The sequence below is a fragment of the Heterodontus francisci genome, chromosome 10 (assembly GCF_036365525.1).
Source record: "Heterodontus francisci isolate sHetFra1 chromosome 10, sHetFra1.hap1, whole genome shotgun sequence".
In the NCBI taxonomy this organism is placed as follows: Eukaryota; Metazoa; Chordata; class Chondrichthyes; order Heterodontiformes; family Heterodontidae; genus Heterodontus; species Heterodontus francisci.
In genome coordinates, this window is record NC_090380.1 from 71,003,467 (window position 1) to 71,016,457 (window position 12,991).

The following is a 12,991-nucleotide window of genomic DNA, read 5'->3' on the forward strand; positions in this document are numbered from 1 at the left end:
GCATAGACCTATAGACTAATAATTTGCTTGTACAAGATATTTGCCTGCACAACTGGCCTGTGGCATGATTCAGCTCTTTGTTTCAGCATGTAAATTGCTGCATGTAAAGCTTTTTGTGGGTTTGGCTGATATAACATTTTACAATGGATAGTGCAAAACATTCCCTGCCACTTATTTATCCCAGGCAGCCGTTTATGTTGGGAAAGTAGCACTGCCCTAATATAAAATAAAAACAAGAAATGCTAGAAATACTCAGCAGGTCTGGCAGCATCTGTGGAGAGAGCAGCAGAGTTAGCATTTCAGGTCAGTGACCCTTCTTCAGAAGTGACAAATATCAGAAATGTAAAAGATGTTAAGCAAGTAAAGTGGGGGGTGGTGGTTATTGGCGGCGGGAGGAAGCAAGAGATAACAAAAGAGAAGGTGTTGATAGGACAAGGTCACAGAATAACTGATCAGAAGGTCATGGAGCAAAGGCAAACGGTGTGCTGAAAGACAAAGCGTTAGTATAAGAGAGGGTGTGAATAGACTGTAAAACACAAAGCACTCCAAGCACAAACATTAAAAAAAAATGTAAAAACAGAAACAGTGGGTAGGCATTGTAGAAACAAACTAAACACACTAAAAACCTAAAATAAAATAACCAAATAAAAAAGAAAAAATAACTAAACATAAAAAGGGGGCCCGTTATGCTCTGAAATTATTGAACTCAATGTTCAGTCTGGCAGGCTGTAGAGTGCTTAATTGGTAAATGAGATGCTGTTCCTCGAGCTTGCATTGATGCTCGCTGGAACACTGCAGCAATCCCAGGACAGAGATGTGAGCATGAGAGCAGGGGGCGTGTTGAAATGGCCAGCAACCGGAAGCTCGGGGTCATGCTTACGGACTGAGCGAAGGTGTTCTGCAAAGCGGTCACCCAATCTGTGTTTGGTCTCCCCAATATAGAGGAGACCACATTGTGAGCAGGGGATACTGTATACTAAATTGAAAGAAGTACAAGTAAATCGCTGCTTCGCCTGAAAGGAGTGTTTGGGGCCTTGGATGGGAGGAGAGAGGAGGTAAATGAGCAGGTATTACATCTCCTGCGATTGCAGGGGAAGGTGCCATGGGAAGGGGGTGAGGTGTTGGGGGGGGTAATGGAGGAATGGACCAGGTGTCGCGGAGAGAACAATCCCTTCGGAATGCTGACGGGAAGGGAGGGGTAGATGCGTTTGGTAGTGGCATCACGCTGGATGTGGCAGAAGTGGCAGAGGATGCTTTTTTTGGATCTGGAGGCTGGTGGGGTGGAAAGTGAGGACAAGGGGAACCCTGTCGCGGTTTTGGGAGGGAGGGGAAGGGGTGTGGGTAGAGGTGCGGGAAATGGGCCGCACATGGTTGAGGGCCCTGTCAACCACGGTGGGGGGGGGGAAATCCTAGGTTGAGGAAAAAGGAAGACATATCAGAAACACTTTCATGGAAGGCAGCATCATCAGAGCAGATGTGCTGAAGGCGGAGAAACTGGGAGAATGGAATGGAGTCCTTCTAGGAGGCAGTTGTGAAGAAGTGTGGTCGAGGTGGCTGTGGGAGTCGGTGGGCTTGTAATGAATATTAGTAGACAGCCTATCTCCAGAGATAGAGACAGAGAAGTCAAGGAAAGGAAGGGAAATGTCGGAGTTGGACCATGTGAAGGTGAGAGAAGGGTGGAAATTAGAAGCAAAGTTGATAAAGTTTTCTAGTTCCGGGTGGGAGCAGGAAACAGCACCGATACAGTCATCAATGTACCGGAACAGGAATTGGAGGAGGGGGTCTGAGTAGGACTGGAACAAGAAATGTTCGACTTATCCCACAAAAAGACAGGCATAACTTCCTTGCGAATTACAAGGTTCTGCTTAAACTGTATTAAGCGAGTCAGCTATTTTGGACAGTTCAATCTTCTGTTGCTGTGTAATTACCTATCGAACATTACTTATATATTGAGAAGCCGTTTCCCTATCCAAAAAACTATCAGTAATATGTATGCATTCTAATGAAATGTGAGGGCATTGGGAATATGGCAACTCATGGTGCTGTTTGTTCCAGATCTGAGGTCACCTTGTGTCTGCCCTGTCACAGTCTAACTGCCTCTTAAGCAGTCCAAGGCTTTATTCTCCGCAAAGTTGACAGATTCATTGCTGAACTGACTGCTGGCACAAGGCCTCCTCATCACTGTTTAGATAATTTATTTTGCAGGAAAGCTAGGATAAGCAACTGCTTGTCAGTGGTATTTGCTGTTATGCTACAGGGTTTTTATGGAGTCCAAAGGACTTATTGTCCACTGCATAAAGTGGACAAACTGCGTTAGTATGAATGCAGTTACTATATATTTTTATACATAACTTCTTCATCCAGTGAGTGGTAAGAATGTGGAACTAGCCAGTACAGGGAGTGGTTGAAGCAAATAATATAGATGAATTTAAGGGGAAGCTAGGTAGGCATGTGAGGGAGAAGGGAATAGATGATTATGCTGATAGATTTAGATGAGGAAAGATGGGAGGAGGCTCAAGTGGAGCATTAACGCCAGCATGGACTGGTTGACCAAATGGTCTGCTTCTGTGCTGTATATACTATGTGATGTGTTGTAATGTGTGGGGACTGTACAGACAACATGTATTCAGACATCTGCAATTTGCAACTAGGAGGCTTGAGAATGGTTTGATGTATTTTATTTTCTTATACCACCACTCTTTTTCTGATCCTAGAATATTTTGTTCAACACAGCTAAGATCAGAAATTCAGCACATATAAAATTGTAGGCATGATTCCTTGCACTACTGGTATTTTGAGATCACCGTTTTTTTTCTAGTTTCTAATCATGTAATAGGATTTTTCTGTAATATTATGTTTGGGCTCTTACTCTTGTCAATCTTTTTATTCCATTATTGGATTATTAAAATTCTTAAGAAATTTATTAGGCTACCCAACAAAACATTACACTTTATTTAAGTCATTTTTGAATACAAACAAAATGGTTTTAGCTTTGGAAAGAAAACCAGGAACATTTGGCTTGAATTTCTAAAATAATCTTGTAAATTTTTGCTTTCTTTCCTTCTCCATTAGGTTAGTATGCAGTCTTGTGTACTATGGTCTGACTCTAAATGCTGGTGACATGGGAGGTAATCGATATCTAAACATAGCACTTTCTGGATTGGCTGAGTTGCCTTCATATCCTATCTGTTTCTTTCTGATGAATCGCACTTGGTGAGTTGACAAAACCCTTGTCCTGTCTGTAGCCATATATCTTCACAAAATCTTTCACTTCCTTAATTATTTGCAGCTCATCTCACTTTCTAAAATGATTTCCGGTTTTGTGTTGGCATTCATTGATATATTTTGCCAGTCTTTCAGCAATGGAACTGACTGTAACGTTGATGATGTTGACCATTTCTAGTGAATGTCCACTTTATGAATGGCTCTGTGGCCCATGCTGACATCCAGATTAGATTGGGAGGCTGATTTTTTTTTGGCCGGCGCAGACACGATGGGCTGAATGGCCTCTTTCTGTGCCGTAACTTTTCTATGGTTCTTTGGTTTTAACCATTTGCAGTACTTAGTCATTCCTTCAGTCATTTCACACTATTGTCCAGACAGCAGGCTCTTTCAGTTCCTAATGGTACAACTTATTGAACATTTGCTTAAACTAATGATTGCTTAGTTCAGGAATTTAACCCCTAAACTGAGTTTTGCTCCGTTGGCAGCACTGTCTCCCCTTTTGAGTCAGAAGATTGTGGATTAACCCCCTACTCCTAAATTTAACATCTAAGGTAGGCTGATGCTTAATTGTAGTATGGAGGTGTGCTGTCTTTTGGATGAAGTGTTAAGTCAAGGCCCCATCTGTCTGGATCTAGTAGTTCAGGTGGATGCTGAAAATCCCATACTGCAAATTAAACAAGTTCATAGAGTTTTCCTGACCTTCAGTCTTCCCTCACCCAACCTAATCAAAAATGGATTTACTGGTTCTGCGGTTTTTGAGATCCTGACAAAAGCACAAAATGGGTGCTCCCTAATTATATAGTTCAAAGTAATTCATTGGTTATGCAATGCTTATAGTTTTCTGCTGTGTGATATGATATAAAAATTATTCATCTTTTCAATCTAGTCCTGATACCCTAATTTTGTAAACTTTGTTTAACCACATATGCTAATAGATCATTTGTGACTTAATCTAGTTTTGTGATGCTTTCGATGCGTTCTTATGAAACTATTAACTTGTAAATTGAAAATATGAGCAACAGTAAATTCCTATTTTGTATTGTTGCAGCATTCCGGATTTTTGAAACTTTAACAGTCCAATATTAATGGGAATAACAGTATATTGATTTTTTTGTTTAGTCCTCTTGTGATATTTAGTGAGTTTCTTCATTTGTGTGTCTGTCAGTAAAGAAGAAGCAGTTAATAGAATAAGCTACGAGTGCTTTCATGGAGAAATAACTATTGATACTCAGGAAATATATTGTGATATGGCCCAAAGATTTCTGAACTGCTGTTTTGTTGTCACTCTTCCATTAGGTCAGGTCGCAAACGGACGCTAGCAGGATCCCTTCTTGTGGGAGGTACAGCCTGTCTTGTCGTCATTTTGCTGCCAGAGAAGAAAGGCAAGATAACCGTATTATTAAAATAAATTGCATGTTTATCACTGAGTTGAAGGTCACAGCAATGTTTCATCCCTGTACCTGTGCAATCAAACACTTTTTTTTGTCACTTTATTGTTCTTCAACGTGATGGATATCAGTGCTAGAAAATTAGTCATATTGATGCTAGTGTCTGGCTCTAACATTTCAAGCATGCAAACTGTTTGTGTTTGTACATTGATGGTCAGTACCTCAAGCTCACAGTTCACTTAATTGTACTGCATGTTGAAAATCTGCAGAGCATTCGTCAAACTCGGAGCCCAAATTCAGTGGAATTGTCTGTCACTCGTCACTCAATGAATGTGTACACTGGGAAAGATATAAAGTTAACAAGACTACTGGTTGGTTAACTTTGACCTAACACCGTGATGTAGCATCACCATGACTGGAGTCACAAGTAAATTATTGACTTCAATGATTTGGATGTGGGGACCAAATTTAGTATTTCCAAGTTTGCAGATGACCCAAAACTAGGTGGGAATATGTGCTGTGAAGAAGATGCAAAGCAGCTTCAAGGGGATTTGGACAGACTTAGTGAGTGGGCAAGAACATGGCAGATGGAATATAATGTGGAAAAATGTAATGTTATCCACTTTGGTAGGAGGAATAGATGTGCAGCGTATTTCTTAAATGGTAAGAGATTAGAAAGTTTAGATGTACAAAGGGACCTGGGTGTCCTTGACAATAATCACTGAAAGCTAACCTGCAGGTGCAGCAAGCAATTAAGAAGGCTAATGGTAGGTTAGCCTTTATCATAAGAGGATTTGAGTACAGGAGTAGTGAAGTCTTGCTTCAATTGTATAGAACCTTGGTTAGACCGCACCTGGAGTACTGTGTGTCGTTTTGGTCCTCTTACCTTAGGAGGGATATTATTGCCATAGAGGGAGTGCAACGAAGGTTCACCAGACTTGTTCCCGGGATGGTGGGACTATCCTACGAAAAGTGATTGGGGAAACTGGGCCTGGATTCTTGAGTTTTGAAGAATGAGAGGTGATCTCATTGAAAGCTACAAAATACTTAAAGGGATAGATAGGGTATATGCAGCTCAGATGTTTGCCCTGATTGGGGAATCGAGAACCAGGAGACACGATTTCAACATATGGGGGAAGCCACTTAGGACAGAGATGAGAAGAAATTTCTTTCTCAGAATTCTTTGGAATTCTCTACCCCGGAGGGCTGGGGAAGCTCAGTCATTGAGTATGTTTAAGCAGAGATTGACCGATTTCTAAATAAGGGGATATGAGGATAGTGTGGGGAAAAAGGCATTGAAGTGGAAGATCAACCATGATCGTATTGAATGGCGGGGCAGGCTCGATGGACTGAATGGTCTACTCCTGCTCCTATGTTCCTATGGCTGCCAAGACTCTGCATGATTTCCCACTTTAATGAAATCTGGAGTAGAAACTTGTGGATGTAGCATTGTGTGGGATTATTACACAAGGAGGCCTTCAACAGTGGACCAGGTAGTTATTTAGTTTAGTTTAGTTTAGAGATACAGCACTGAAACAGACCCTTCGGCCCACCGAGTCTGTGCTGACCATGAACCACCTATTTATACTAATCCTACACTAATCCCATATTCCTACCACATCCCCACCTGTCCCTATATTTCCTACCACCTACCTATACTAGGGGCAATTTATAATGGCCAATTTACCTACCAACCTGCAAGTCTTTTGGCTTGTGGGAGGAAACCGGAGCACCCGGAGAAAACCCACACAGACACAGGGAGAACTTGCAAACTCCACACAGGCAGTACCCAGAATTGAACCCGGGTTGCTGGAGCTGTGAGGCTGCGGTGCTAACCACTGCGCCACTGTGCCGCCCTATATTGAGCTAGAAATTAATTTTAAATGTTGTAGTTGAGAAAGCAAATATGCATGTATCTGCAGAAATTGTAGTGTGCAACCAGTATATTATGTGCCATTGATTGCCTTATGATCTTTTAGCTTACCAGAAATGTTCATATGATTAGAAATTAAGCCAATGCAATTATTTCTTAGTTCTTCATCTTTGATTTTATACTCAGCAACAAGCTAACTGTGCAAAGTAACTCAGTGGCATTGCACTTGATGTTCCGAGATCGATGCATACTACATGCATGTTAACCGTGATACGCACAGAATTAAACAGCTCACAGAATATCATTACTTCAGATTAAAGCTTAGTTAGGTAGTCCGTTCTCCTCCAGATCATATTCTAGATTGAGCAGTAGAAGACCTAAAGAATTGGGAATTAATGTCGATCAGGCAGAAAGGGTAAAAGCCTGCTCGGGTATAAAATTGAAACCTGGCTCAACCTGACCACAGCCAACCCACACCGGAGTCTGTTAATTTTTATTTGCACCCGGGTAGGTGGTGACATAGTGGTATTATCACTGGACTAGTAACCCAGAGACCCAGGGTATTTCTCTGGGGACATGGGTTCAAATCCCACCACAGCAGAAGGTGGAATTTGAATTTAATTAATAAATCTGGAATTAAAAGCTAGTCTAATGATGGCCATGAAACCATTGTCGATTGTTGTAAAAACCCATCTGGTTCACTAATGTCCTTTAGGGAAGGAAATCTGCTGTCCTTACCTGGTCTGGCCTACATGTGACTCCAGACCCACAGCAATGTGGTTGACTCTTACATGCCCTCTGAAATGGCCTAGCAAGCCACTCAGTACAAGGGCAATTAGGGATGGACAATAAATGCTGGCCTAGCCAGCGATGCCCACATCCCATGAATGAATTTAAAAAAAACAGAATATCGCAATAATTGTAATGATATCAAACATGTTATTGTGCTCTACCTTGTCCAAATGGTAATACTTGTGATCCTGTTCATCTGTTCCGGCAGCGGGCTATTCCTGCAGTTCAAGCTGTGGGCAATCATGGGTGAGCCTGATTCCGTGAGTTCCCGGAGGCAGCACTGTCCAGCCCGACCCGACCCGAACCCGAATGCTGGACTGTGTAGTCGGGTTCGGGTTGGACAGCCAGGCTTTAAGAAAGGGTATAAGATCACATACTGGCAGCAGCGTTTTGGATGAACTTATAAGGGTGAAAGCCAGGCTCAATTGACCCTGGAAGTGACAAAAGCATGAATGAGGGTTTCAGAAGCAGATGGGCTGAGGTAGGGATGGAGGCAGTTAATACTGTGGATATAGGGAGATGGTTGAAATCTCAACTTGGGATCAAACAGGATGCCATGGTTGTAAATGGAAGGTTCAGCCTAAGACGGTGGCTGTGCAGAGGCATCGAGTCAGCGGTCAGGGTGTTGATTTTGTGGTGGGGGCCTAAGATAATGGCTTTGGTCTTCACAATGTTTAGCTGCAGAAAGTTGGGACTCGTCCAACACTGGATGTTGGACGAGTAGTCTGACAGCACAGAGAGTCAAGAGGGGTGGTGAAGAGGTAGATCTGCGTGTTATTAGCTGGATGCTAGCGCCATATCTGCAGATAATGTCACCAAGGACAGCATGTATATAAGGAAAAGGAGTAGAAAAGCCATTGCTGGTAATGCGCTGGCTATGATTTGATAGTAATCCAAAAATATAATCGACCCAGGCCTACAGACCTCCACAGACAGGACCATTGGACCACAGATAGGAGTCATCATTCCCTAGGAAGCACTTGATTTTCAATAAACTTAAACAGAGATATAGTTAACACAGCATTAACTGCTTTTATTGGCACATTTCTCCCCATATGCATTAGAATGTTTCTCTGTGAACAGGGGGAGGGGAAAAGGTGGTGGAAGATTTTTAATGTCCAGACTTAAAATTCAGCCCACAAGCTTAAAATTGTGTTTTGAGTGCTGGTCATACCATCGGGCGCTGAGTCAGACACAAGGCATTTCGGGGTTGGAGCAGCTGGCCGCATGCGATTCAGTGGCGGTTGGCCAATTAAGACTAATAAGCTGTGAACTCCAACCAGTTACGTGTTCAGAGGCGGGCCTGGAGGTGGGGAGCACGGTGTCAGGTGATGCCTCGGCAGAGTCTGGCGCGTTCTTAAAGGACTGCCAGCCCTGAATTGAACTCTGCATTGGGAAGGCCGAGAAGAGGACCAAGTGATTCAGATGATTGGAGATGGTGAGAGGAGAGACCCCTTACCTGATATAAAAGCAAAATACTGCAGATGATGGAAATCGGAAATAAAAACAAGAAATGCTGGAAATACTCAGCAGGTCTGGCAGCATTTGTGGAGAGAGAAGCAGAGTTAACGTTTCAGGTCAGTGACCCTTCATCAAAACTGTCAAATATTAGAAATGTAATAGGTTTTAAGCAAATACAGCAGGGGTGAGGCAAGAGATAACAAGAGGTGTTGATAGGACAAGGCCACAGAAAATAACTGACCAGAATGTCATAGAGCAAAGGCAAACGGTATGTTAATTGTGTGGTGAAAGCTAAAGTGTTAGTGCAGAGAGGGTGTTAATTGACAGAAAAATGAACAGCCCCGGCCCAAAGTGCAAACATGAAAAAAACAGTGGGTAGGCACAGTCGAAACAAACTAAAATAAAAAAGGAAAAAATACCTAAAAAATAAAAAGTGGGGCCCATCATGCTCTGAAATTATTGTACTCAATGTTCAGTCCGGCAGGCTGTAATGTGTCTAATCGGTAAATGAGATGCTGTTCGTCGAGCTTGTGTTGATGTTCACTGGAACACTGCAGCAATCCCAGGACAGAAATGTGGGCATGAGAGCAGTGGGTTGGGTGGGGTGGGGGGTGTTGTTGAAATGACTAGCAACTGGAAGCTCGGGGTCATGCTTTCAGACTGAGGGAGGTGTTCCGCAAAGCGGTCACCCAATCTGCGTTTGGTCTCCCCAATGTAGAGGAGACCATATTGTGAGCAGCGAATACAGTATACTAAATTGAAAGAATTACAAGTAAATCGCTGCTTCGCCTGAAAGGAGTGTTTGGGGCCTTAGAGAGAGAGGAGGTAAATGGGCAGGTATTACACCTCCTGCAATTGAATGGGTTGGTGCCATGTTTGTTTTATTTTATTTTAGTTTGCTTAGTTTGTTTCTACTGTGCTTACCCACTGTTTTATTCACGTTTGTGCTTTGGGCGAGGCTGTTCATTTTTCTGTCAATTAACACCCTCTCTGCACTAACGCTTTGTCTTTCACCACACCATTAACACACCGTTTGCCTTTGCTCCATGACATTCTGGTAAGTTATTCTCTTTGACCTTATCCTATCAACACCTCTTTTGTTATCTCTTGCCCCACCCCCGCTTTATTTGCTTAAAACCTATTACATTTCTAATACTTGCCAGTTCTGATGAAGGGTCACTGATCTGAAGCATTAACTCTGCTTCTCTCTCCACAGATGCTGTCAGACTTGCTGAGTTTTTCCAGCATTTCTTGCTTTTATTACCCCTTTCCTGATGCCTCCCTCCAGCTGCTACTACAGACTGTAAGGGAGAGGCGGGATATCTTATTCCCAAGGGCTGGGAGGAGGAGACCGGTGAGCCAAATAAATCAGACCTGGCTGCAGATTGCTGAGGAGGTCAGAAGCTGTGTTGCAACCCCATGCACATGGACACAGTGCCGCAAGCATCTCAGTGACCTCATCTGGGCTGTGAAAGTGAGTATCATTTAATCCCTTCATCCTTTTGGGCCTTGCATCTTTCGAAGTAGGACGTTGCAATGGGACGAGATCGATCTACAGCCCCAGCCGTTGGCAAAGGGACAAGAGATGTAACATGTTTGGCAGCGGCCTGTTACGGTGGCCCTGGAAGCAGGTCCCCTGTCATATTTGAATTTTGCGAGATCCCTGGGAAGGAAATACATGCAGGGGGTGTCTGTGTGCCCCCATTAGCGGCAACTAGTCTGCTACCAGCCTATGTGTTGGGATTGATGTCACTTGGGGTCCAACATCTCCCTTCCCTCTGTCTGCAGGAGAAGGTAGCACATAATCATTCTTCTTCTTTGGCCTCCTTGTCTCGAGAGACAATGGGTAAGCACCTGGAGGTGGTCAGTGGTTTGTGAAGCAGCGTCTGGAGTGGCTATAAAGGCCAATTCTAGAGCGACAGGCTCTTCCACAGGTGCTGCAGATAAAATTGGTTGTTGGGGCTGTTACACAGTTGGCTCTCCCCTTGCGCTTCTGTCTTTTTTCCTGCCAACTGCTAAGTCTCTTCGACTCGCCATGCTTTAGCCCCGCCTTTATGGCTGCCCGCCAGCTCTGGCGATCACTGGCAACTGACTCCCACAACTTGTGATCAGTGTCACAGGACTTCATGTCGCGTTTGCAGACGTCTTTAAAGTGGAGACATGGACGGCCGGTTGGTCTGATACCAGTGGCGAGCTTGCTGTACAATGTGTCCTTGGGGAACCTGCCATCTTCCATGCGGCTCACATGGCCAAGCCATCTCAAGTGGCGCTGATGCAGTAGGGTGTATATGCTGGGGATGTTGGTTGCCTCGAGGACTTCTGTGTTGGAGATACGGTCCTGCCACCTGATGCCAAGGATTCTCCAGAGGCAGCGAAGATGGAATGAATTGAGACACCGCTTTTGGCTGACATACGTTGTCCAGGCCTCGCTGCCGTAGAGCAAGGTACTGAGGACACAGGCTTGATACACTCGGACTTTTGTGTTCCGTGTCAGTGCGCCATTTTCCCACACTCTTGGCCAGTCTGGACATAGCAGTGGAAGCCTTTCCCATGCGCTTGTTGATTTCTGCATCGAGAGACAGGTTACTGGTGATAGTTGAGCCTAGGTAGATGAACTCTTGAACCACTTCCAGAGCATGGACACCGATATTGATGGATGGAGCATTTCTGACGTCCTGTCCCATGATGTTCGTTTTCTTGAGGCTGATGGTTAGGCCAAATTCATTGCAGGCAGCTGCAAACCTGTCGATGAGTCTCTGCAGACACTCTTCAGTGTGAGATGTTAATGCAGCATCGTCAGCAAAGAGGAGTTCCCTGATGAGGACTTTCCGGACTTTGGTCTTCGCTCTTAGATGGGCAAGGTTGAACAACCTGCCACCTGATCTTGTGTGCAAGAAAATTCCTTTTTCTGAAGACTTGAACACATGTGAGAGCAGCAGGGAGAAGAAGATCCCAAACAGTGTAGGTGCGAGAACACAGCCCCATTTCACGCCACTCAGGCCATTCATAGAGAGCGGACAAAGACCGGAGGTGGGCTGCCATTGCTGCATGTTCTTATGGCGATAGAGGAGCAGGCCATGGAGCTAGCTGGACCACTGGATGGAATGAGCAATGTGGACAGAGAGATGGGGCACCTTCCCAAGATAGTAAGTCGGGTCTATGTGGGGCATAATGCGGTATCGGCAACGATGGAGCCATGCTGCTCACCAGGCATCAGGTGCACACAGGGGTTTGCATTGTAAGGATGTCTGCATTAGAGGGATGGCAGGCCCTTGACCTTTACATGTCGTCGTTCTGTCACGCAGGTCAAGCTGTGCCAAATCGGACACCAGTGGAAAATGCTGCGGATCCTGCCACCCCTTGGGGGGAGGGAAGAGCCTCAGAGGGCCTGTCGTCAGCTCATTATCCTCCACCAGCGCAGATACATGCACCTCAGTGGGTTTGTGTGCATGTTTACATCTGAGCACATCACATGCGTGCCCGAGCAGCTAACGGAGGCAGTGGCAGCCCAGGCCTCTGACAGTTGGAGGGCTGTGGGAGGCCAGGCCAATGCTGACCAACAAGGGAACTGCTGAAGCTGCAGTGAGAGGTACAGCAACATTTGGCAGAGATGCCAGAGACTATGCGAGCCCAAGCGTGGTTGACTGAGTCCATCCAAGCCTTGACAGCGACATTGTCTCTGACTGGTGCATGTGTAGCCTCCTCCATTGAGATTTTGGCAGATCTGATGGAGAGCCACATCCAGCAGAGCACTCATTGTTTGCTGGATATTCGTGCAGATCTGCATACCCTCGTCCTTACCATGGGTGCAAGGCAGGAGTGGCAAGGCGAGAGGGGAACAGGGGATCTCAAATCACCACCATGTCCTCTGTCCCCTCAGGTCAACAGGGAGGCAGAAGTCTGCTTCAATAGGGAGGATAAGTATATGCCTCCTGCAGCAGGGAGCTCCTCTCAGGGTGATCCTGGTGTGGACAGTAGCTCCTCTGCTCCTCTGTCAGTCTCATCAGATCATCCAATATCTCAGCTGAAAGAGGGCAGTTCTGCTGTTTTCAGGAGTCCCATAACATGTCAGGGCTGTCCAGGTCCGAGGCATTTCAAGGATGACTGCCAAGGTCATCTGTAGTCGCAGGGCACTAAGGTTAGCAGGCAGCTTTCAACTCAGCTGACTGCACAGGGGCAGCATCACGTAGGAGTTCACGTAAGTGAATTAAAAAATACACTTAGACAAATGCTCACCCATGAAAACTCAGTG

At 44.8% G+C, this 12,991-nt stretch overlaps 1 protein-coding gene across 2 annotated transcripts in view; it reads left to right on the forward strand.

Moving 5' to 3' along the window:
* LOC137374515 (solute carrier family 22 member 15-like) overlaps positions 1–12,991 on the forward strand; it is a 68,291-nt gene that overhangs the window by 27,079 nt on the left and 28,221 nt on the right. For both annotated transcript variants that reach the window (XM_068040715.1, XM_068040717.1), the window contains 2 exons: positions 3,073–3,213; positions 4,522–4,607. In XM_068040715.1, coding sequence (XP_067896816.1) covers positions 3,073–3,213; positions 4,522–4,607 — 227 coding nt within the window. The remainder of the gene's footprint in view (positions 1–3,072; positions 3,214–4,521; positions 4,608–12,991) is intronic.